Genomic DNA, 22,752 nt, shown 5'->3' on the forward strand with positions numbered 1-22,752 from the left:
TCTGCCCCAGCCTGAATGGGTCCCTGGCTCCTGGCAGGGGAGGGAGAGGGACTGACAGAGGCAGCAGCCACATCCCCCGGCCAAACGCACTGTGGCAGCAGGTGCTGAGGGCAAAGGGGGCTGCAGCTGGAGCAGGGCTGGGTGCATCTGGACACCCGGAAGCTTGGAGGGACACCCACAAAGGGGCATCGTCACTCACTGAGCCTCTGCTCACACTGAGGGAAAGGGCTGGGACACACAGGAGTAGGCATCGCCACTGTAGTCGGGGGATACGAGTAAGGAAAGGGGGAGTGTTGCATTTGTGGGTCGCACATATTGCCACTGGAATGTGGGGGTGAGTCAGTCTGGCAGGGGAGGGGAGCAATAGGCACATGGTGCAAGGGAGGCAGGTGCACCCTGCGTCAGGCTCAGTGCAATTTCTGGACATCTGTGAGAAGTGGTAGTGTGTGGGGGTGGGAGACAGTGAGTACCATGGTCTTTGGATTCATTAAACAACCAGCCAGTGAGCGGGAGACTCGTGGGCTCAGGAGAACTGCCATGAAGAGGGGACGTAACTGCCCAACCAGTCACAGCCATGGAGGGACTCCGCATGGAAATGGCCAGCGTGGAAGGGGAGCTCCGGAGGGATCCACGGGGACCTGGTCTGGGCCCAGGGCTGTTCACATCCCTGTGAATGCCGGAGGGGGGTGCAGAGAGGTCACTGATCAAACCGCAGAGCACTCCAAGGGGGGGGGCTGCAAACGCTTTGCGGGATGTAACCGGCTGTCTCCAGTCCCCTTCTCCAGCTCGTCCAGACCCGTCTGTGCTGGCGCTCTGCCCGCCAAAGGCCAAGGGGAGTCGCTGTGCATAGGGCGGGTGTAGCAAGCGCCCCCCACAGAACGGGGGTGAGTGGCTTGGCAGCGGCACTGCTGGGAAGGGCCAGGCAGCTGTGCAGGAGCAGAACCCCCATGAGGGAGTGACGAGAGGCCATTGCAAACAAAGGAAACAGCGTCCGGTTGCCTCGCGGTGGCGCAGCATGGAGGCTACAGGAGCTGGTGGCGCTCTGCGGCCCAGTGCTGGCCGGGCTCAGCCGGAACGGTCTGTCCAGTTTGGGTCACTAACACGCATAACGGCTGGAGAGAGCCTGGTGTGTCTCTCCCAATGTGCCAAGACAGAGACCTTTGCCAAGATCCCCACTGGACCATGCACATGGTCCATCTCTCCCCCACCCCTCTGGGAAATGAGAGGGGGCGTGTCCACAGCCTCCCTCTTCTGCCCATCCGCGGCACTGCTGCAGGTCATGCCCACAGTGGAGGAGGAGGGTCATGTGACATGTCCGAGCACAAGGCATTTTAAAGAACAAGGCCACTGCCCAGCCCAGCAGCGTGTCTGTCTCCTTGCAGGGCTAGGAGCATGGGCCATCCCCTGCAGGTGGCTCAGCACACATCCGTCATTGGGTTAGCTGGGGGTCACAGTGTGTTGAGCATAAACCGAGGCCATGTCCTAAGGGAAACAGTTTCCTTATGGAAACTGGGAAAGGAGGCTCAGCCGAGAGAGCCCAGAAAGCCGAACCCTTCCTCGCAGAGTGATCACCGCCACAAGGCCATGTTCTTAGGCAATACAAGCAATGAAGGTGCAGCCACAGGGTGTGGGGTGGGGGCTGTGAATTCGGAGAGGACTAGATTTGAATCCCACACAAGTAGAGGAGCAGACACACATCAGTATATGGTTAATCAGGCCTTTCAGAAACTGAGGCCAGAGGCAGGGAACAGGTGGAGAGTCCATCCACGGGGGGATGCGGGACAGACATAGAAGCCATGGGCACTCAATCAGACTAACAGCAGTCCTGGTGATTTCAGGTGCACACAATAATCTGGCACCAGTGTGATCTCCATGTGACGGGACAATAGACATGGAGGTTGTGTCCAAACTGGAAATGTCTCCCACTTTGCGGTGTATGTGGCTCTAGTGGATTCATTGTGGATGCTCACCAACATGGTCTCAGTGTCTCATCATCTTCAACACAACACTAGGAGATTTAAGGTCAGGCTGCAGAGACTCGCCCTGGTTCTGGTACAGGAATTCTCTGACGATCAGGAAAGTTACATGCATCTGATGAAGTGAAGTGGGTCTTTGCCCACAAAAGTTTATGCTACAATAAATCTGTTCGTTTATAAGGTGCCACATTTGTTTTTGGAGATGCAGACTAACACGGTAGTCTGATACTTAGCAAAGTCACTGTAACTTGATGGGATGCCGATGCACATTGGTGAACCAATGTGTTGTACCAAGGTGGTGCAATGAGAGTTAACGAGGCGCCTCCTGAGTACTCTGGGAATGAGAGGAGCTGGAGGCAATGCACATAGCAGGTGACTGGGCCGTGAAAGAAGAAAGGCTTCTGCAGTGCACTTGGGAGGGAGGGCTGCTCGAGAGAAAAGTGTCTTGCCCTGGTGTGATGGCCCGTCAGGGACCCCTCGAGCCTGCACCCTGTCTGTAACACTATGGCTGTGTCTACACTGGCAGGTTCTTGTGCAAGAATGGCTGTTCTTCTGCAGAGCATCCGCACTGCCCACCCACTCTTGCACAAGATTTACAGGAAAGCGTGGGGTTTCTTGCGCAAGAGTTACACTCTTTTCTAACAAGTGTAAGCCCTCTTGCGTATGAGCTCAGTGGACGTGCAAGCAGGGGTTTCTTGTGCAAGAAAACCTTATGGCTAAAATGGCCTTCAGAGCTTTCTTATGCAAGAGAGCGTCCACACTGCCAGGGATGCTATTGAGCAAAAGCACATGGCAGTGTGGATGTGTTCTTGCACAAGAGTTATTGCACAAGAACCCTTGCACAAGATGTTCTTGCGCAAAACCCCACAAGAACCCACCAGTGTAGACATAGCCTAAGAGTCTCTGCCAGCCAGTAGAATAGAGAGGGTTTATTGATTCTCCAGGATTCAGTACAGAGTAGGCATGATGTGGAGATAAAGAGTGAGGTCCAGGCAACTGTAGACCCCCCATAGGGTGGGGTGCCAAGGCCCCTAAACTCCCAGCCCTCCGCTTAGTCCGTTCCCATCATGGTTCCCAGCTCCTTCCCCCAAACACTCACTTCCTTTGTTCAGTCCCTGCCCTCAACAAGTAGGCCCAGCTGGGTCTTTGTCTACGTGATCTCAGGTGGCCTTCCCTCGCTGGGCAGTCTTGCAGTCATAGTCCAGTAGGGGTCTCCCCCAGCCCAAACGCAGCAACCAGTGAATGCCTGGCCTGCCCAAAAAGGGTACGTCTAGACTACATGGCTCCATTGACGGAGCCATGTAAAATATTTTATTCGGCATAGTCAAAGAAGCGAGGATTTAAATAATCCCCGCTTCATTAAAATAAAAATGGCCATCGTGCTGTGCCGACGATCAGCTGATCCGGCACAGTGCAGCAGTCTAGACGCGGCGCGGTCGACAAGGGAAGCCTTTGTCGACCACTCCAGTAAACCTTGTTTCACGAGGCATATCAGAGCACTCGACAAAGGCTTCCCCTGTCGACCGCGCCACGTCTAGACTGCCGTGCTATGCCGGATCAGCTGATTGTCGGCACAGCGTAGCGGCCATTTTTATTTTAATGAAGCGGGGATTATTTAAATCCCCGCTTCTTTCACTATGCTGAATAAAATAGTTTACATGGCTCCGTCGACGGAGCTATGTAGTCTAGACGTACCCCCAGAGTGCACTGCATGCCCACTACGTCACACCTGGATGTCCAGGTGGGGAATCTGGAGGGAAATGTCCTTCCTTGTTGACCACTTGCATTGGTCTAAGAAAACTCTTGCTCCTGGGAGGAGAAAGGCCTTCGAGGGAACGTTGCCATGGCTACATGGTGCCAGAGGAGCACAGACTTAAGGCCTGGGTTAGGCCGTCTTGTACCCACCTGTTTTTCCATGGCCGTGACGGCTCTAAGAGCTGAGCCAAGAGTCTTGAGCTCAAACAGGGGGTGCGGGCGGCAGGGAGGGGCACTGCAGAGGGGGGGCATCGGATCAGTGAGCCGGGAGGGGAAGTGTTTCCATTTCTCCCTGGGGCAGGCTCCCTGCGTGGGGTAAGGATGCGTCACACAGAGGTGCAGGCAGCCCAGCCTCTCTGCCAGTTCCAGCCACAAGCCAAGCTGTGAAGTGAACAGGGCCAGGGCAGGGCTGGCAGAGGTGGCCTGGTGCTGTGTGAGGAGACCTGCAGCACGGAGAGGCAGGGCGAGGTCTGGGAACAGAGGATGAGGAGGTCCCTGAACAACACTGGCCAGGCCCAAGTGGGGCCCTGAGGGCTCCCACTGCTCGGTCGTGGCCCCTCCAATCAGGACAGAACCCCCCGCTGGGAATCCCATTCAGAGCTCTGGTCCCTTTGGTGCCGTGGATGCTCCTGCAGGGGTAACAGGCTCACGGGGCTGGCGAGAGTCTCAGCCGGCCGGGGGTTTGTTTGTGCAGGGTTAGTTTGGCTCCAAGTGCCACCAGGCGCTGCAGACGCTGGGCGCGCTCTGGGCCCTGTGCTCCGGGGAGCAGGCAGAGCAGAGCTTCGCACCCCTGGCCTCTGCTGCGGACAGCCCAAGGGGGCCCCTGGCGGAGCTGGCTGGGCCTGAGCCAGGCCTCACCCGGTCTCAGCCTGTCACAGGTCAGCCCCCCTGGCCTGTCACATACGGACCCACCTGAGCAGCCCGGCTGTCAGGAGAGCCACGGGGCTGCAGCCCCAGGTTGGGCTCCCCTCTGAGAGGGCAGGGTGTGGGTGTGAAGAAACCCGACCTTCCCCGCCAGTCCAGGCTCGCTGCTGTTCCCCCGGTGGAGTGGGGAGGGGCACGGGAAGATGGAGTGACGGCACCCGGGGGGCACAGAGCTGGAGCGTGACCTGAGGGGTTGGAAACACCCCATCTGGGTTCCACACGGCTGAGGTCCAGGAGCAGCGACTTGGCGCCTTTCCCCTCAAACCCGGCCACCGCTCCCCCTCCCCCTCCCAGCAGCAGCCTGCACACATGGAGGCGGTGGCTGCATGGCCAGACTGGGACCCCAAGTGACGGGGGGTCATGAAGGGGCCACACGGTGAGTGGGGGGGCAGTGGGAGGTGGAGCGGCCAGAGCCACGTGCCACCAGAAGCCTGCCCCAGCCAGCAAAACTCCAATGGGAGTTGCCTACATGCTCTGGGCGGGGCGGGGGAGAGGAGAGAGGACACTGTCGCTGTTGCGCTGAGCTGTGCCAGGAGCAATGGACTCAGTCACCGCAAGTCCGAGTTCCCATCAATAGTGGTATGTCCAGCAGGGCTTTCCCAGACATTTTACTGCTTGATGGGGCACTGGGAGAGAGTCCTTAAATTCGGGATAGTCCAGAAAAATCAGGATGTGTGGTCAGTGTACTCCAGCCCCACAGGAACTTACCAATTCTTGCAGCAGCTTCTCCTCCCGTTCCTTTGCCTCCTTCTTCAGCTGTTCCATCTCCTCTTTCAGCAGCTTGGCTTTCTCTTTGAATCCCTGTTCCAGCAGCTTCTCCTGCTCCCTCAGCTTGCTCTGCAGAGCTCTCTCCGACTCCTGCTTCAGATTTTCAGCCTCCTCCTTCATCTTGGCTTCCATCTGGCGAATGTTCTCCTGGTGGCTGCGTTTTAGGTCTCTCATCTGCAGCTCCAGCTGCTTCCTCCTCTCCTCCTCTGCCTTGTGCTGCTGTTCCAGCTGCTTCAACCTCACCTGGGCAGCTGTGGAAATGGGAAATGCAAAGAACGTGGCATCAGCCCCCTGCTGTGCAGTCTGCATGGGGCAGAGAGCGCCCAGCCTGGCAGACAGGGGCTGGGGCTGATTCTAACCTGGCAGCTACCTCTCCACAGGAGGGGCCGGTCAGTTTCCATGGCGATACAATGGCCACCCCTGCTCCACAGGTCGGGCTGCAGGTGGGTTCCCACAGACCGGACTGGGCCCCACTTTGGGCCCCAGAGAACGCCGGGTCAGGCTGAGGGGTCACGTTACACTTGGCCAAGGACTGACTTGTCCTGCAAGCGGGAAGTGACCCGGCCAGGGCAGGAGAGCTGGGACCTTCCTGCCAGTCACGCCCCCAGCCCAGACACCCCACGTGTCCCCGCAGGGAGAGAGATGGGCGGGAAGTTCCCGTCTGTCTCCCACCTGCAGCAGCGGGTCACTGCGGGAGGGTCACAGGCCCTCTGCTGGGGGTGGCGGCAAACCAAACCCACCTTCCACACTGACTGGGGCAGCCCCAGCCAGACCCCACCCCTGCTGGACAGACGGGCAGAGCCCAGAGGGGGTGACACGGGCCGGAAAGCGTTAAGCACCTGACAGTTACATGGCCCCAATTCAGCCTGTAAAGGCAAACGAGAGCCGTGTGTGAATGGGAGTTAGGGCACTTCCCTGCTGTGACGAGGTGTGCCAACCCTGCACTGATCTGGGGGGATAGAACGGGTCTATTGGGTGGAATACGCCTCTCCCCCATGACCCTGCTGGGCATGCTCCCAGTACAGCCCGGGTATAAAGGCCCACAGAACAGATCAGTTGGGGCTGCCCACCGGACGAGGAAAGGAGCTCCTGCCCTGACCCAGGAGCAGCAGCCAGCCAAGTGGCCAGCACAGAACCTGACCAAGGGAAGCAACAACCCATCCAACATGGGGGAACTTGGTGAGAGCACCACCCAGAGGGAGCGCAGCCTGGAGGAGACAGTCAACGGAGCAGGAACGGTACAAGGGTAGGAAGCAGCCCAGGGCAGGGGCCAAGGAGGACCCCGGTGAGCTTAGAGCGTTATTGAGTAATTCCCCACTGAGTTGGTGGTAGGAGTCATCCTCACACCACCAAACTGGGCCAGGTGGAGAGGGAGGGCCTGGGCCCCCCTAGTCCCACACCCTGGTAACCCCACACTAGGGGGAACACGGGATTATACTGCTGAACTGTGAGTAGGCCTGGGGGGGAGAAGATCCCCGGTTTGAACAAGACACAGAGTAGGACTCCCTGTGACACCTACAAACAGCCAACACAGGCCTGGCCAGTGGACGAGAGCTCTGACAGGCGACCTGCAGCCTGAGAGACCTGGGGCAGCACCAATCGGACGTGCTCACGTCTCTCTGGCCAGGAGAGTTTGGTTACACGGTTCTCCCTGCATCTAAAGCTCCTGCCAACATCTCAGTGACCTGGGAATTCCCTCTGAAGTCTGCAGCTACTTCCTGGAAATGGTGGGAGATGGGCAATTGCTTTATAGGTCTCACAGGGGTAGCTGGGTTAGTCTGTTATAACAAAAAATCGTAAATCACAAGGAATGGTCCTGAAGCACATCAGAGACCAACCAACAATAGACAGGTGGTGTCATGAACTTTTGTGGGCACAACCCACTTCCTCCGCTGAGCTTGTTTTATGTTAAACCAAGGAGCCAGGTACCCCTGCTGCTTAGGGAACAGGAGGCCAACTTCCAGGCTAGGGTTGTTCACCCCAGGACGGCCTGCTGCCACGAGGCTGCCCAGGAACTGTGTAAAGGGCTCCTGGGGCCTGATCTTTTAAATTGAGACCTTAAACTTTATTGGGGTCTTTTGAGATGAAAGGCTGCATCCCGGCTGCATTTCCCTTGTAGGGTAAACTGAGGCAGCCCTAAATGTGCTAGTAGGCCTCTAAGCATGATTCCATCCTGGGATTAGGCCTGGGAACACCGAAGCCAGGATAAGAGCTGCAGGCAGTAAGATGACCCTGGGCACCATAGCAACCACATTCTAAGACAGTCGGACAGAACCTCAGTTGGTAACGTAACACACTTTGCTCAAGATAACATTCATAAAATGTGCTTAACTGTCTTGCTTCATTCCTAGATAATGAGCCTGGGAATCAAGCGCTGCACCAACTCAAGGCCATACCTGCCTGCTATGGAAACATCATCATCTATGCAGACTAAATGTTATTACTGTTTGCTGACATGTTTTGGCATTTGAACAATAACCACCTGTATATTACTTAATGAGTTGTTACTTTGCAATGGGCGGAGATATTATGTAATCTTTAGTAGTTCTATTGGCTTATGTGCTCATTTCGTCTTGCTGCTAGACCTATCAAATCATTTTTCCTCCGTCTACCTGCTGACTATATAACCTATTGTATAGTGTTAATTAACCAGTGTTCACCAGGGTAACTCCTGCGTGTCACTCCATCAGCTGGTGTAATAAATCCTCCACTTGTTTTCACCTGCATCCAGAGTGTCCTGGATTATTCCCAACATCCCTGATGTTGGTCATTGGACTGAGCCTACAAGCGAATTCTGACAGAATCATTGGTGCCTCCAACCTCCCCATCGCCGCTGTGTATCCGACCTACGAGTTCAGTCACGTCTGGATGGTCAATGAGCTTTGAACCAAGAGTCTCTCTCTCCTTTCTCAGTAGATGTTGGGTTACTGGGTAAAATCTGAATGAGTCTGTCTCTGGTGGGAAGTGCCTGATGCTTTGGCCATGGTGGAGATGTTTATAGGATGAGCCAGGTTTTCACTCACCCTCATCGTAGGTGTAAGCTCAGCGCTGGGCTGCTGCAGGGGACGGCCCTTTCGCTCCTAGTTCATCGGGAAGGAATTGCAGATGCTGTTTTGTGGCTTGTTTCACACAGAGAAATGTCAGAACAACCCCCATTTGGGGGACTGTGCTTTGTGGTTCGCCCTGACTGAGCAATCCCTGCCTGTGCCCCGTGGGTCTTGGCCACAAAGGGGAATGAAGTGTTCGGGTTAATAACTGACACAGGACGGCAGCAGGGCGGGTGGGGGATGGGAGGAGAGGAGACTGCAGTGAACAAAGTGACCAGTCTCCAGTGTTGGGCCCAGGATACCGGCCATGAAAAGCAGGGGAGGTGACACCTTGTACTGGGACAAGCTTGCAAGCAACACGGAGCTCTTCATGCCCAAGCCCATCCTGCCAGCCTGGGGCACCAAGTTCCCCCCAGAGCCAGTCAGAGCTCCCAGCCACAGAGCCAGAGACTGGAAGCCAAAGTGCCCTGGCTCCTGCCTGGCCAGGGCTGCTCCCTCAGCGCTTTGCAGGAGGCCTGGGAGGCGCCTGGCAGGGTCATGCACAGGCAGCTGCTGGGCACTAAGGGCTCATCTGCACTGTGGAGAAGATCAACCCTCTGAAGTCAGGTGCAGACCCTCCATGGAATACTGAGGGCAGCCCCCGCCAGCGCCCAACACGCCGCAGGACACACCTGCCCCCATCAGCCTCCAGCAGTGTCGACGCTGCAGGGGTTCAGCTTAAGGCAGCCGACTCCAGCTTCACATTTTGTGCAGCTGGATGGTGGAACTGAGGCTGACCTCCCTGGTCTAGTGTGGACCAGGCCTCAGTTTAGCCCCTTGAGGCCTGGGCAAGGGTCTGACCCTCTGCATCGCATGAGGGAACGATTTCCTGGCTCAGGGGAATTTTGGGGGCCTCCTTCTCAACCGCCAGCTCCCCCTCACCTCCACCTGGTACAAGTGAAAGGGACTGTGTCTTCTTCTGACCTCATGACATTCTCACACGCACCAGTTAAAGCTCTAAAGAGTTGTACAAGGGTGTTTGGTGTTTAAAGTTCATGCTTGGGGTGGTTCCTCCCACCCGTCTCACTTGTCTGTTTCCTGGGGTGTGTCTAGACTACATGGCTCCATCGAGGGAGCCATGTAGATTAGGGCTGTAGGCAAAGGGAAATGAAACGGCAATTTAAATAATCGCCACTTCATTTAAATTAAAATGGCTGCCGTGCTGTACCAATCAGCTCTTTGGTGGCACAGTGCTGTAGTCTGGACGCTCTGCGGTCGACATCAAAGGCATTTGTCGACCTCCCCGTTATGCCTCGTGGGATGAGGTTTACCGGGTAGGTTGACAAATGCCTTTGATGTCGACAGTGGAGTGTCCAAACTACAGCACTGAGCCGCCAAACAGCTGATCGTCACAGTGCGGCAGCCATTTTAATTTAAATTAAGCAGCGATTATTTAAATCGCCGCTTCATTTCCCTTTGCCCAGTGAACAAATCTACATGGCTCCGTCGATGGAGCCATGTAGTCTAGACGTACCCTTGGTGTCAAGACAGGGTGAACATCGACATGTATGTAGCCTGGAACTGAACTCCCATAGCTGGTGACAGAGCGTAACAGAACCGCGCTGACTTCCAAGCAAGTGGCCAGTCTGGCGCTGACCGGCGGTCTCAGACACACACTGCTGGCCTCACTCCCAGCCAAGAATGGCAGTCGCAGGCGGGAAGGGCAGCTGTCGGCGAGCTTTCTGCGAAGAGGCTACCAGCAGGGTTTAAAGAAAGGACCTTCAGCTCTGGACTGTTTGTAAAGACTCTTGGCAAACTGGCCGTTCATTACATCACTGTTACTGCTGGGATTCCCAACTGCGACTCCCCTGGGAATACGTTTTCCCTGCATTAAACCTTCCACATCGTCCCTCCTTCCCACTGAGCTCATCACCCTTCACTCCATTCATTGCCCAACTCACTGCCAGGCCTGCCTGTGCTGCAGGCTCTGGGGAACCAACTGCTCTGGGCCGGGGGCGGGACGCTGGGACGGGGAGAACTGATGTGCTGGGAGTTTTGGCTGATGGGGCCGTTCTCACTAAGTTCCGTCAGTTGGGGGTGGTGGAGACAGACGGGGGGCTCGGGGCGGCCTGTGACTCTGTGGTGAGACTGGGGGAGGGACCCAGGGTGCACTGTTGTTACTGACATGGGGAAGTTGAACTCTAGGACCCCCCTGTCATGATTATGAGGGTTAGCCAGCAGCCTGGGGATTAAGGGGTTAACTACACCTAGCCAGGTGGAGTGACCAATAGGAAAGTAGGTGGGACTTTTCAAACTGGGACAAAGGAATTTGGGTTTTTTTTCTTTGTCCTTTTGTCTCTCTGGGAGAGAGTTCTCTGCAGCTACAGAGAGGGACAAGCATGTCTCTCTCTCTCTCTCTCTCCAAGGCACCATTCTTCATTTTCTGTAAGTAGGGTAAAGTTTAGGTAGTTTCGTTAGGTTTTATTGTTTTAAGGGTTGGGTATGGGATCTGAGATCTGGCACTGCTTAAAAGATGTTTTGGCTTTTCTTTGTAACTAAGTTCTAGGCCCATGGAGTTTCTCCATGAGTATATTTTGTTACCTCCCTATCTAGTCATTATGTTTGCAACAGGAATATTGTTGTAATAATAAAAGTTCTTTCTTTTCTTTTTATTAACCTGGCAGTGGTTAATTGTGTGCCTTGATTTTTATTTTAGGGGTAAGATTTCCCAAATGATCTTTCCCCTGATTTCTTTATCAACATTTGGGTGGTGGCAGCGGAAGTTCTATTCCCAAGATCTAGGTTTTTAAGATCTTGGGGGAAGTTTTATACCAAAGCCTGGTAGATAAGGCTTTGGGGTACACTTGCTGGCCCCCACTTCTGCATTTATCATGCCAGAGTGGGGAAGGAGCCATGACACCCCCACCTGCGTGTGTCTGACAGTCTCCCCGAGACCGGCATTCACAGCTGTGAGACCCCCAGACAGCCTGACAGGTGACACAACGTGGAACAGCTTCAGCAGAGCAACCGAGCAGCCCCTGTAGCTCTCAAAGCACAACCTGGAAATGGGAGACTGCCAATGGCCGTGGTGTTCGCTGTAGGGACACCCTGAGCCCAGGGTGACCATGGATTCCCAGCCATAGCTCTGCCATATGGAGGGTTGGGGTGGGTGGTTGTTGTTATTGAAATGATTGAAAAACTGAAATAAACCTGCTTAAAATCCTTCCCCAGAGACTTACCTGCCCGCTGCTTTTCTGCCTCTGACAGCTTTTTGTCAGCCTGGAGAATGGAGGATACTTCTGCCTTCTTGCTGCCCATGAATTCCTGCAGCACCTGCTCCACCTGGGGACGAGGGGGCAGGTCAGTCCCTGCACTCAAGGCTGCGCTGGGCGTGAGGGGCACAAGGTGCTGATCTCTGGGCGGGGGGCACCAGCAGGGGGAGAATTGCCCGACAAGAACTCAGCCACTCGGCAGAGCAAATCGCCCCCGAGACGCGGCCGGGAGCTGGAAATCCGTGAAGGGAGGCTGATGAGTGACCCACAGAAAACCACCTGCCAATGCTTCAGCTGCAGCTCCCACTGTGTGTGAACGTGTCATTTACTCTGCCACCCCAAAGCCACCCTGAGTGGAGCTGTCACCTCTCGTGTCCTGGCTCCTGGTGGCTTCCAGGGCCCCCCCCTGCTGATGCTGGAGGTGCCATTTCACACCCAGGTACCTGCTGTCTCGGACTAAGTTGGCATGTGCAGGTCACCCCAAACCTGACTTCCCAGCACCAGCTCCAGGCAGAAATGCCCCCGGCTGGACTCTGCAGTGCGCACGTCCGAGCCAGGCGTTCAGTGGGCACTGAACATCGGGGAGCAATAGTCAGTCAGTGTCCTTGCAAGAGCGGCCAGGCCGGCTCAGACCAATGGCCCATCTAGCCCAGGGTCCTAGGTCCCAACGCCGGGTGTGTCAGAGAAAATTAACAAGTGGCAAATCTCACTCAATCCATCTCAGCATCTGGCAGTCGGATGCTTAGGGACACTGAGAGAAAAGGGGGGATCCCTGAGGACTATGTCTGACAGCCACGGATGGACCCATCACCCAGGCTGGGTCCTGCCATGGGAGTAGGGGACTGGACTCGATGTCTCTCGAGGTCCCTGCCACTTCTAGGATTCTATGAACTTCCCAAAATCTTCTTTGAACCCAGTTATACCAGTCCTGTATGCTGGGACGGGGGGGAGGCAGTGAGAAGGGTGCAAACGAACCCCCCATGGTTCTCCATGGGGCCAATTCCACCTGAGATGGGGAAGGCTGGAAGGTGCATTGTCCCAGCCTCCCTCCCCCATGTTCTGCAGGGATGACTGACCAACTCTCCCTCTTTATTGTCCACAGCCGGACCAGCCATCACTGAGGGGGGCTCATCATCAGACGAGCCAGCTGCCTGACCCTGGGGAGCCACAGGCACCAAAGGGTCCAGGAGGACCTTATGAGGGAGCACATGGCCATCCTCCAGGATATGCAGCAGACCCTGGCCCAGAAGGTCCGGGGTGACGCCCAATGGCAGAATAAATGTGGACAGAACTGGTGCAGCAGGGACGCAACATGTGTGCTACCATCCGGGAAATGATGGTACACCCAGCTCCTGTCCCTGCTCCTGTCCTTGTCCCCCCTCCTGCCTGCCCCCACTGTAGCCCTCTCATCTGCCTATTCCGCTGTGGTTCCTGGTCCCCACCCCATCCCCGAGGTCGCTGAGGTCCCTGGACCCAAGATGTAAGTTCCAGATGCACCATGCGCCACTCCCAGCCCCAGCTCTGAGCCCCCCTCATCTCTCCGCTTATCCAGGTTCTCAGCCTCCGTCCTCCCCAGTTACTTTTATTATTAAAAAAGAATGCAAAGTTATTTTTTTTAACACAAGACTGTTGCTTTTATTGAGTGTACAGGGAAGGGAGGGGTTGTTGTGGGAAAGGCAGAGGGGCAAGGCACAGGCCCCTAGTGGAGAGGCCTTGAGGAGAGTTACCAGGGTCCTTCATATAAACTCTCTCTGGGGTCCTCTCGGATGCGCACCCCCACTTGATGGGCCTGGCAGACGGCAGCTGTGCAAGGCTGCTTGAAGGCCCTTCCCTCCCAGCCGGCCTCTGCCACCCACCCTGGAACGAAGGTCTCCCCCTGCTCTCCACGATGTTGTGCAGAACACAACAGGCCAAAATCACCTGGGTGATGTGCTCCCACACAACCAGGCGGATCAGGACCTCGCCTTCAAGCAGCCGAAGCTGCATTTGGCCTGGATGCAGGCCATGGGCATTGAAATGGTCCCTGTTCAAGTCCAGGTGGCTGGTATAGGGCTTCATAAGCCACATCATGAGGGGGTAGGTTGTTTATTGTTTAATGAAGACAAATGCAAAGTGCTTCACTTAGGAAGGAACAATCAGTTTCACACATACAGAATGGGAAGCGACTGTCTGGGAAGGAGTAGGGCGGAAAGGGATCTAGGGGTTAGAGTGGACCACAAGCTGAATATGAGTCAGCAGTGTGATGCTGTTGCAAAAAATGAAAACATGATTCTGGGCTGCATTAACAGGTGTGTTGTGAGCAAAACATGAGAAGGCATTCTTCCATGCTACTCTGCGCTGGTTAGGCCTCAGTTGAGGTATTGTGATCAGTTTTGGGCACCTCACCAAGAAAGATGTGGAGAAATTGGAGAGGGTCCAGAGAAGAGCAACAAGAAAGATTAAAGGTCTAGAGAACATGACCTATGAGGGAAGGCTGAAAGAACTGGGTTTGTTTAGTTTAGAAAAGAGAAGATTGAAGGGGGACATGGTAGCCGTTTTCAGATATCTAAAAGGGTGCCATGAGGAGGAGGGAGAAAACTTGTTCATCTTGTCCTCGGAGGATAGAACAAGAAGCAATGGGCTTAAACTGCAGCAAGGGAGGTTTAGGCTGGACATTAGGAAAAAGTTCCTAACTATCAAGGTGGTCAAACACTGGAATAAATTGCCCAGGGAGGTTGTGGAATCCCCATCTCTGGAGATATTTAAGAGTAGGTTAGATCAATGTCTATCAGGGATGGTCTAGACAGTATTTGGTCCTGCCATGAGGGCAGGGGACTGGACTCGATGACCTCTCAAGGCCCCTTCCAGTCCTAGTATTCTATGATTCTATGATCCCCCCACGATGCACCATGGCATCTGCATGTCCCTGACCCTGAAGTTATGCTGGAGGAAGAATGTGTCAGCCTCCAGCTTCTGGTACAGGCTGGAGTTTCTGAAAATGAGGGCATCAAGTGCCCTCCCCAACCACCCAACAAAAATGCCTATAAACTCTCTGCGGTGGTCAACCAGGGCTTGCAGGACCATCAAGAAGTATCCCTTCCTGTTGATGTACTGGGCGACTCAATGTTCTGGGGCCTGGATGGGGATGTGGGTTCCATCTATGGCTCCCCCGCAGTTGGGGAAGTCCAGGGTGGCAAAACCAGCCACAACAGAGTCCAGGTCTCCTAGGCAGATGATCCTGCACAGCAGGGTGGAGTTGATGTCCCTCACCACTTGCAGAAGGAGACAAAGAAACACACAAAACAGAGAATCAAAGGGGGGGTGTCTGAGCCCTTGCCATCCCCCTCCCCCACAAACATCCCAGGAGCCACAGCCTATGAGGGCTGCCCCTCCCTTGCAGAGCTGTGTGAGGGTGGGACTGAAGAACTCACAGAGATGGGGCTTCCCCCACTCCACCCCACCCCACTCCCCAAACCCCCAAACCTCCCTATCCCCAGGGTCTCCTTTCCAGTATTCCCTCCCCCCCGGCAGGGACTGCTGCCCAAGAGTGTCTCACCTCCAGGAGGAGGGGTCTGATGTGGACTTTCCCATGCTGAACTAGTTGCCCACCAACCGGTAACTGTCAGGGGTGGCGAGTTTTCAGACGGCGATGGCGACCCACTTCTCCAGGGGGATGATGGGTCACATCTGGGTGTCCCATTGTCAGAGGGCCAGGGTGAGCCAGGCACACAGCTCCATGAAGGTGGCCTTCTTCATCCTGAAGTTTTGGACCAACTGCTGGTCGTTCCACCGCTCCATGACCAGCCAGTCCCACCAGTCAGAACTGGTGTCCAGCCTCCAGAACTGTCTCTCTGCTGTGGGGTGCACTTGCAAGGCCCTTGCTCCTGCTCACAGGCAGAGGGTCTCAATGATGAGCTCGGTGTCAAACTCCTGCAGGACCATGAAGGAAGCCTGCACAAAGTGCTGCAAAAACTGCAGCATGGCCGGGTAGGGCCATCACATGCCCAGAGGCAGCTCCGGCTCCATGGCAGGGTGTGCTGTGGTGTCCTGAGGCAGGGCAACCGGAGCAGACACTGCAAATGCTTTGCTGTCCCTCAAACGTAGGCAAGCATGCAGCAGAACCTGAGAAACAGCTGTCCAGGTCGTCCCTTTAACCTCACGTCTCAGCTAGCCTTAGGCAGCAGCACCAGGAACCAACTGCTGACCTAATGCCCTGCCTGAATTGGTTCTGGGTGGCCATAAATGCGAGACAGCGTCCAATCAGTGTGGACGTTCTCTTTCAAAATAGCACATCGCTTGGTCATGTGCCTTGTGTTTTGAGGTAACTGCTGAGCCCCAGGGCTGGCAGGGGACAGGCAGGGCTGTGCTGTGTGTGTAGCGCACCCCCTTGTCTGTGAGGGGTGAGCTTCTGGACAAGTGGGAAGGGGATTTTAGGTGGATCAACACACTACGAGTTGGTTAATTGGGTGGCTGGCCAGTACATCGCTGAGATGGCAAACCCCATCGCTCTGGCATGGCCGCAGACACAGCTGGAACCTGTTCAATGCACTGGATCCCGCATGGCCCAGCTGTTGGCATTACCCACCCCCCATGGATATGGCGCCAGAGCTGCAGCCTGGCAGTTGTGGCCACTAGGGGGTGCTGTAGCCTGGCCCTTTCCCGGGCTTCTCGGAGGGTTGGATGAGCAGATCCGCCCTGTCCAAGTGGGCTGCTGACGAGGATTCTGCTACTCTGGCGAAGGGCACTGAGTGGGTTTGGCTGTGCGATCTCACCGCCCCCTGCAGTCATGGCCTGCCCCCCTTCTGCTGAGCTGCGCCACAGAGGAGCAGCCTGGCGCTATGACCGTGGGCAGGCAGTGTGCTGAGACAGTGAATGGGGCCAGGCACTGGGAAAGTGTGGGCCATTGGGGGGCATGTCGGGCAGCAGGGCAGGTGCTGAGGGGCAGATCTCTGGAGAGCTGTCATGGTGTGAGATGTGGGCAGGGATGCAGCCCTGCTCCCTCCCCTTGCATTTCCCAGACCCCACTGCTCGGTCAGTTCCAAAGTCTGTAGAAATTCACGGGATCCTTAGAGTCCTTGTAAGTTTGGCAGACGAGTTTCCTAGCACTTGTTTGTGCCAGGACAATGGGATGTGCCGGAATTTGATTGTTTTTCACAGGGGTCTGCTAGCAGGGACAGTTATACTGCAGAATGGCCACAGGGGGCAGCAAGGGGCTAGAGATGGGGATAGGAACAGCTACAACCCCATTGGGGCAGCAGGAGACAGCTCTCTGCTGTATATTTCAGGGTATGTCTACACTACCCTCCTAGTTCGAACTAGGAGGGTAATGTAGGCTTACCGCACTTGCAAATGAAGCCCGGGATTTGAATTTCCCGGGCTTCATTTGCATAAGCGGGGAGCCGCCATTTTTAAAACCCCGCTGGTTCGAACCCCGTGCCGCGCGGCTACACGGGGCACGAACTAGGTAGTTCGAACTAGGCTTCCTAGTTCGAACTACCGTTATTCCTCATTTCACGAGGAGTTCGAACCAGCGGGGTTTTAAAAATGCATGGGGTTCGAACCAGCGGGGTTTTAAAAATGGCGGCTCCCCGCTTATGCAAATGAAGCCCGGGAAATTCAAATCCCGGGCTTCATTTGCAAGTGCGGTATGCCTACATTACCCTGCTAGTTCGAACTAGCGGGGTAGTGTAGACATACCCTCAGAAAGTTTGTTCTTGTGTCTGAGTGTCTGTCTGCACCCCCCCCCTCCAAGCTGCACCCACTGTAGCTGCAGCAGCCATGGACAGATGCTTCTCATCTGGCCCCAAGCTACTGTAGTGAGAGAGGGTGGGGTAACCCCTCTCCCCAGGGCAGCCTGCACCCTGAGCCTCTTCTCCCCATCCCCACCCCAGAGCAGTGATTTAAAAGAAAAATCAGCTCATGTGGCTGATGGACCTGAGCAAGGCCAGGTAAACCTTCTAGAGTTTTATACATCCTGATTCTACAATGGAGCGTATACTAGAGTCACCTACAGAGACTTAAAAAGGGGCAGCTTATTCCCTTGCTCAGGAAGCATCGATTCCATCTGAAAGGCACCTGGAGAATCCCAATCACCCATTCCTGTCTGGGGCTGTTTGCCCTTGGGATGGATCAGACAGTGAGTGTGGTGTTGCTCTCCCAGCTGGTGGCACAGGAACAGCTGGGGAGTTCTTTTGTCTCCAGGAATCCATGCTGGGAGCCCCATTCTCTCTGCCCCAGAAAGCAAAGCCCTGTCTGTGCAGCATCAGTTAAGGTGCTGCGTGGGTACCACCTTCCCCTCTTGCTGGGGGGGTGGGGATGCTTGACCGGAGGGGGAAGAATTGGTCAGTGGGGCCACCTGTGGGCAAGAGGGAGGCCAAGGCAGAGTCTGGCGGCTGAGGGGGCTCAGAACCCAGCAGCCTTCCAGAGAAAGGAGTCACTAGTGGAGGGCAGGAGACAGGAATTCAGCCACACACTCTCTGGGGGGTTATTTGGCTTTTGTCCGGCTGTGACTGTGGCAATAGCTCAGGGTAGAAGGTAAAGGACTGGGAACTGCCTGTCCCTCTGCAATGCCTGCTAGCTCTGAACAAACCCATCTGCGTGATCTTCCAAGTGGTTACCCTGCCTGGCGAGTCAACGCAGCATTGAGGCTTCACTGCACAGAAGAAAAATGCAGCTTCTAACCATCTCGATGGGAATGAAACAGGCACAGGAACCGTCTCCGGAGGTTCCCAAATCTTTCCAAGCCCTTTATGTTTAGTAATTCACATCCTCCCCCCTCCCCCTGTCTCCGCTGCTGCCTGATTCTCTGCTTCCCGTTCCAGCTGCGCTGTGTGGGGAGCAGGCAGCTTGTAATGCTGGAGGCCTAACGCTGCGGCTCCGCTGCCTGTGCAAGTCTGAAACAGGCCAGAAGAGCATCTCTTACCTCGCCTGGGAAATGCGGCAGGTGCTGTGTTCTGCCAGAGTCTGAAGTACTGCAGCAGCCTGGCTGTTTGCCTGGATCCTCTCTGCTCCTCTCCCTGGCTCTGACTGGCTGCTTTTCAAGCCCCTTTCTTTTATAGAGACAAGACTAGAAAGTGAAAGTAGCAGCAGGAATATTCTGTCCCATAAATAGCCCGTTAGATCATGAATAAGAGAACAATGCTTAGGGAGGGGGAAGAGGCGGCAGGGAAGCTGAACTGGATGCTAGAGAAGGGGGCTGAGAGAGGGAAGCTGGGGCCCTCAGGCACTGCATGTGGGGCGGGGAGTGGATGGCAGTTTTGTTCCTTCTCCCTGTTCCCATTCCCCATCCTCTCCTCCATTCCCAACCCAACTGCTGCAGAGCAGATCAGCCACGGACCCTGCCCTGCCCCCATCTCCCTGACAGGCCCCTGTCCACTCTGGCACAGAGCAGCCCCCCTGACAGCTGCACCCTCAGCCCGGCCTCCCCGGCAGGCCCCAGTGTTCCCACATCCCTGCCCTGACAGGCTCTATTTCACAAGGCTTGTGGGTTAGGGATGAGTCATGGGCCTTCTCTGGGCTGTGACACCCCACGCCCACTCACGGAGCCCCCCGCTTCCACTGTCACACTCCCACACACACAGCGGTGGGGCCTGAGCAGCCATCTTGTGCATCCCACAAGGAGGGGAGCCCCCCTGTGGGAAGGGGGCACACACGTTACAACGGGTCCTGTGCTGCTGAGGGAGGGATGCTGAGAGCTGAGGCTCCAAAGGAGCAGAAACAGGAAGAACAAGCTGCCTGCGTAAGAGCTGGCTGAGGAGACCGATCGCCGTGTGAGGGACAACACCGATACTGAATGTACGTGTGGGGGGGTCGGTGTGTGTCGAGAGATCCCATCGTTCCTTGAGACCGTGGCCCATGGCAGAGGCCAGGCGCGCCCATGCGGACATGGCCTGGCCCTACTGCCGCCTAATACTAAGCCGGGGGTTATGGCAATGAAAGAGGGAATTACCCCAACACCCTCATCACGTTCCGGGACCGTCAGAGAGGGGAAGAGAATTTGCACAGATGGGTCGGGGGAGGGGAAAGCGAGGGGTGCCTCTGCCACAGCCGGGTAAGTCTTAGGGTGTCAATATTACGCACTGAACAAGGCCAGGTACCACGATTCGCCTTTGTCTTGTTTAGGGGCAGGGCCTATTCCGCCTGCCCTGTCCAGAGTGGAACTCCGGTAAATATTTTCAAATCTGTGGGGCAGAAGCTCGGAGCCCCGAGACATCCCACAGGGGCCAGATTTGCCATCTACTAATGTAGTGAGTTAAACATTTCAGCTGTTAATGAACATCCTTTACTTTACTAATTGACTGTGGTAGGCTATTGCACCAGACATGGTATGGAGGGAGCTGCGCTTTTAGACACACCCAGCCTGGCTGATTCACTGAGTCAGACATTGTTAAACTTCATCCAATGAAGAGCAATAGAAACAATCAAGTTTTATAAAAACGTCTTGTTCTTGGGGTGATCATCAAGGTTATTACCCCGCCGGGTTCGAGGCAGGACGAGATTCCCATCCTAGGCCTGATGCGTGAAATTCCCTCTGTCTGCACCTGGGCTTGCTGCCTGAAGGTTTGTTCATCTGATGGCATCGAGTGTTGCTGTGTGAAGCCCACGCTGGGCACAGTGCATTTGTACAATCCACTCGAGTGGGATTCCTGGGGCATTCTCAGTGCAGCTGGCAGCTCTGTTCTTTGGCGAAGGTGTGTCCAGGGACGTAAAGCCCTCACAAAGGTGGGTTATTGTGGGATTTGTGGAGCTCACATGCACACACAGCTTGCCCTGCAGAATGAAAACATTTAGGCTACGTCTAGACTGGCATTATTTTCCGCAAATGCTTTTAACGGAAAAGTTTTTCTGTTAAAAGCATTTTCGGAAAAGAGCATCTAGTTTGGCACGGACGATTTTCTGCAAAAGCACTTTTTGCAGAAAAGCGTCCGTGCCAATCTAAACGCGGTTTTGTGCAAGAGAGCCCTGATCGCCATTTTCGCAATTGGGGCTTTTTTGCGCAAAACAATACCGCGTTGTCTACACTGGCCCTCTTGCTCAAAAGCATTTGCGCAAGAGGGCTTTTGCCAGAATGGGAGCAGCATAGTATTTCCGCAAGAACACTGACAATCTTACAGGAGATCATCAGTGTTCTTGCGGAAATTCAAGCGGCCAGTGTAGACAGCTTGCCAGTCTAGATGCAGCCTTGTTGTTTCATGTTAGTGCATTAGCCTCTCTCCCTTTGTGTGCTCCAGGTGAACATTCAGGGTGTGTCTAGACTGGCAAGATTTTGCGCAAAAGCAGCTGCTTTTGTGCAAAAACTTGCCGCCTGTCTACACTGGCCGCTTGAATTTGCACAAGAACACTGATGTTCTACTGTAAGAAATCAGTGCTTCTGCGCAAATACTTTGACGCTCCCACTCAGGGATAAGCTCTCTTGAGCAAGAATACTTGCACAAGAGGGCCAGTGTAGACAGGCATCTTAATTTCTTGCGCAAGAAAGCCCGATGGCTAAAATGGCCATCGGAGCTCTCTGGCACAAAAGCGTGTCTATACCGGGCATGGATGCTTTTGCGCAAAAGATGTCTTTTGCACAAATGCATCCATGCCAGTCTAGACACTCTTTTGCACAAATACTTTTAATGGAAAAACTTTTCCATTAAAAGTATTTCCACAAAATCATGCCAGTCTAGACACAGCCCCTCAGTAAATGCAAACTGGATTCTTTACGTTCATTTCTTTGTCAACCTGAAATCTTGCTGCATGATGTAAATGGACTCTCCCACAGTCGCAAGCCAGCCTGGCCCTGTCATTTAATGAAGAGAAACTCAGGGATTCAATCCCTTGCTTCCTAAATTAAAGTCCTGTATAAGGAAAGGAAGTATTGAAACCAGCTTTGCAATTACAATTGTCAGGGTTTTTTAAATAACAGGTACCCCAGTTAAATGCTCCAAACTGATTTTGCAGAACCACCATCTCTTACACAGTGTTTCAATTGCTCCCTCCCAGACAGCGAACACTTACAATACAAGCCTGCTGGCTCCCATTAAAACCCAACAACAGGACACTAGGTTGCTGCATGGCAACAGGGATGTGTGAAGGGATGATCCTGTGGGGGGAAGAGGGCAGGGTCCAGTCAAGTCAGCCAGGCAGGGTGGTGGCTCATGCAGAGCCCTGTGTGCCCGGCACAGCCTGCTTGCAGCAGAGTGCTACTTTCCCATCCCGCAGGAGCCTGCAGGTGGGCAGAACTGGTGGGGGGCTGATGCCAGGCTGCACTGGGGATGGGCACATGGAGGGCAGCAGCTAACAGCTTCCCCAGCTTCATCCAGGCTGCCCTGTGAGACTCAGTCGTCTCCAAGTCAGGGACAGGGACAAGAGCTGCCGGTCTGTGGCCAGAACCTGGGCGTAGGCTTCAGGGTTTTGGGCTTTAGCATCCAGCTGGGAACACAAATTTCTATCTAAGGGTAGGAACCAAAAGCAAAAGCAAAAGCAACAGGCAGAGCCGCCCCTTTCCCAGAAATGAGAGAAAGGCAGGAAGTGGGGCTGCCTGGAAGCCAGCAGCACAAAGCTTCAGCAGCCCTGAGCTCCTGCCAGGGAAATCCTGTGGGAACGTGTCTCGTGGAGCCGTAGAGCCTGGCGTCTGCCCAGCAGCCACTCAAAAGGCAAAGGGTTGGGGGTGGGGGAGAGGAGCTGCCTTCCTCACACTGGGAAAGGGAACGAGGGAGCCAGAGGAGGCCAATATTACAAAACCCCCACGACTCCGGACGGGCCCTGGGAAGTGGCTATGGGGAAGTCCCGACTGTGCAGGGGAAACGCTTATCCGTCCTTTACAAACTCAGCTGTGTCAACAACTGGTAATAAACCCGTCAGTGCTGAGTACGAGAGGGCTGCCCGGCTGTAACCCCAAGCTGGATTGGTAAAGCAGTCAGGTACCTAGATCCAGGGCCGGTTCTAGGTTTTTTCTGCCCCAAGCAAACAATTCCCCCCCACACTTTTTGTTGGCTTTTACACATTTGCACTTTGCAATGTTTTTGTTTTGTTTTGTTGATTGTTTTATTTCACTAACTATAAATTTTG

General features: G+C 54.8%; 1 protein-coding gene and 1 long non-coding RNA gene across 2 annotated transcripts in view; one reads left to right on the forward strand and one right to left on the reverse strand.

The window, feature by feature from the left end:
* The window catches only part of LOC142819582 (guanylate-binding protein 3-like), a 99,073-nt gene extending 80,310 nt beyond the window's left edge, over nucleotides 1-18,763 (reverse strand). Inside the window, exons 1-3 of the mRNA XM_075907688.1 lie at nucleotides 18,623-18,763; nucleotides 11,689-11,791; nucleotides 5,364-5,674 (exon numbers count right to left, since the gene is read on the reverse strand). Coding sequence (XP_075763803.1) covers nucleotides 5,364-5,674; nucleotides 11,689-11,767 — 390 coding nt within the window. The 5' untranslated portion in view covers nucleotides 11,768-11,791; nucleotides 18,623-18,763. The remainder of the gene's footprint in view (nucleotides 1-5,363; nucleotides 5,675-11,688; nucleotides 11,792-18,622) is intronic.
* Nucleotides 10,808-12,960, forward strand: LOC142819587 (uncharacterized). Its single transcript, XR_012897468.1, has 3 exons — nucleotides 10,808-10,894; nucleotides 11,681-11,809; nucleotides 12,824-12,960. It is a non-coding gene; the product is annotated as an uncharacterized LOC142819587 (long non-coding RNA).
* Nucleotides 18,764-22,752: the final 3,989 nt, after the last annotated feature.

The sequence above is a fragment of the Pelodiscus sinensis genome, chromosome 24 (genome assembly GCF_049634645.1).
Source record: "Pelodiscus sinensis isolate JC-2024 chromosome 24, ASM4963464v1, whole genome shotgun sequence".
NCBI lineage: Eukaryota > Metazoa > Chordata > Testudines > Trionychidae > Pelodiscus > Pelodiscus sinensis.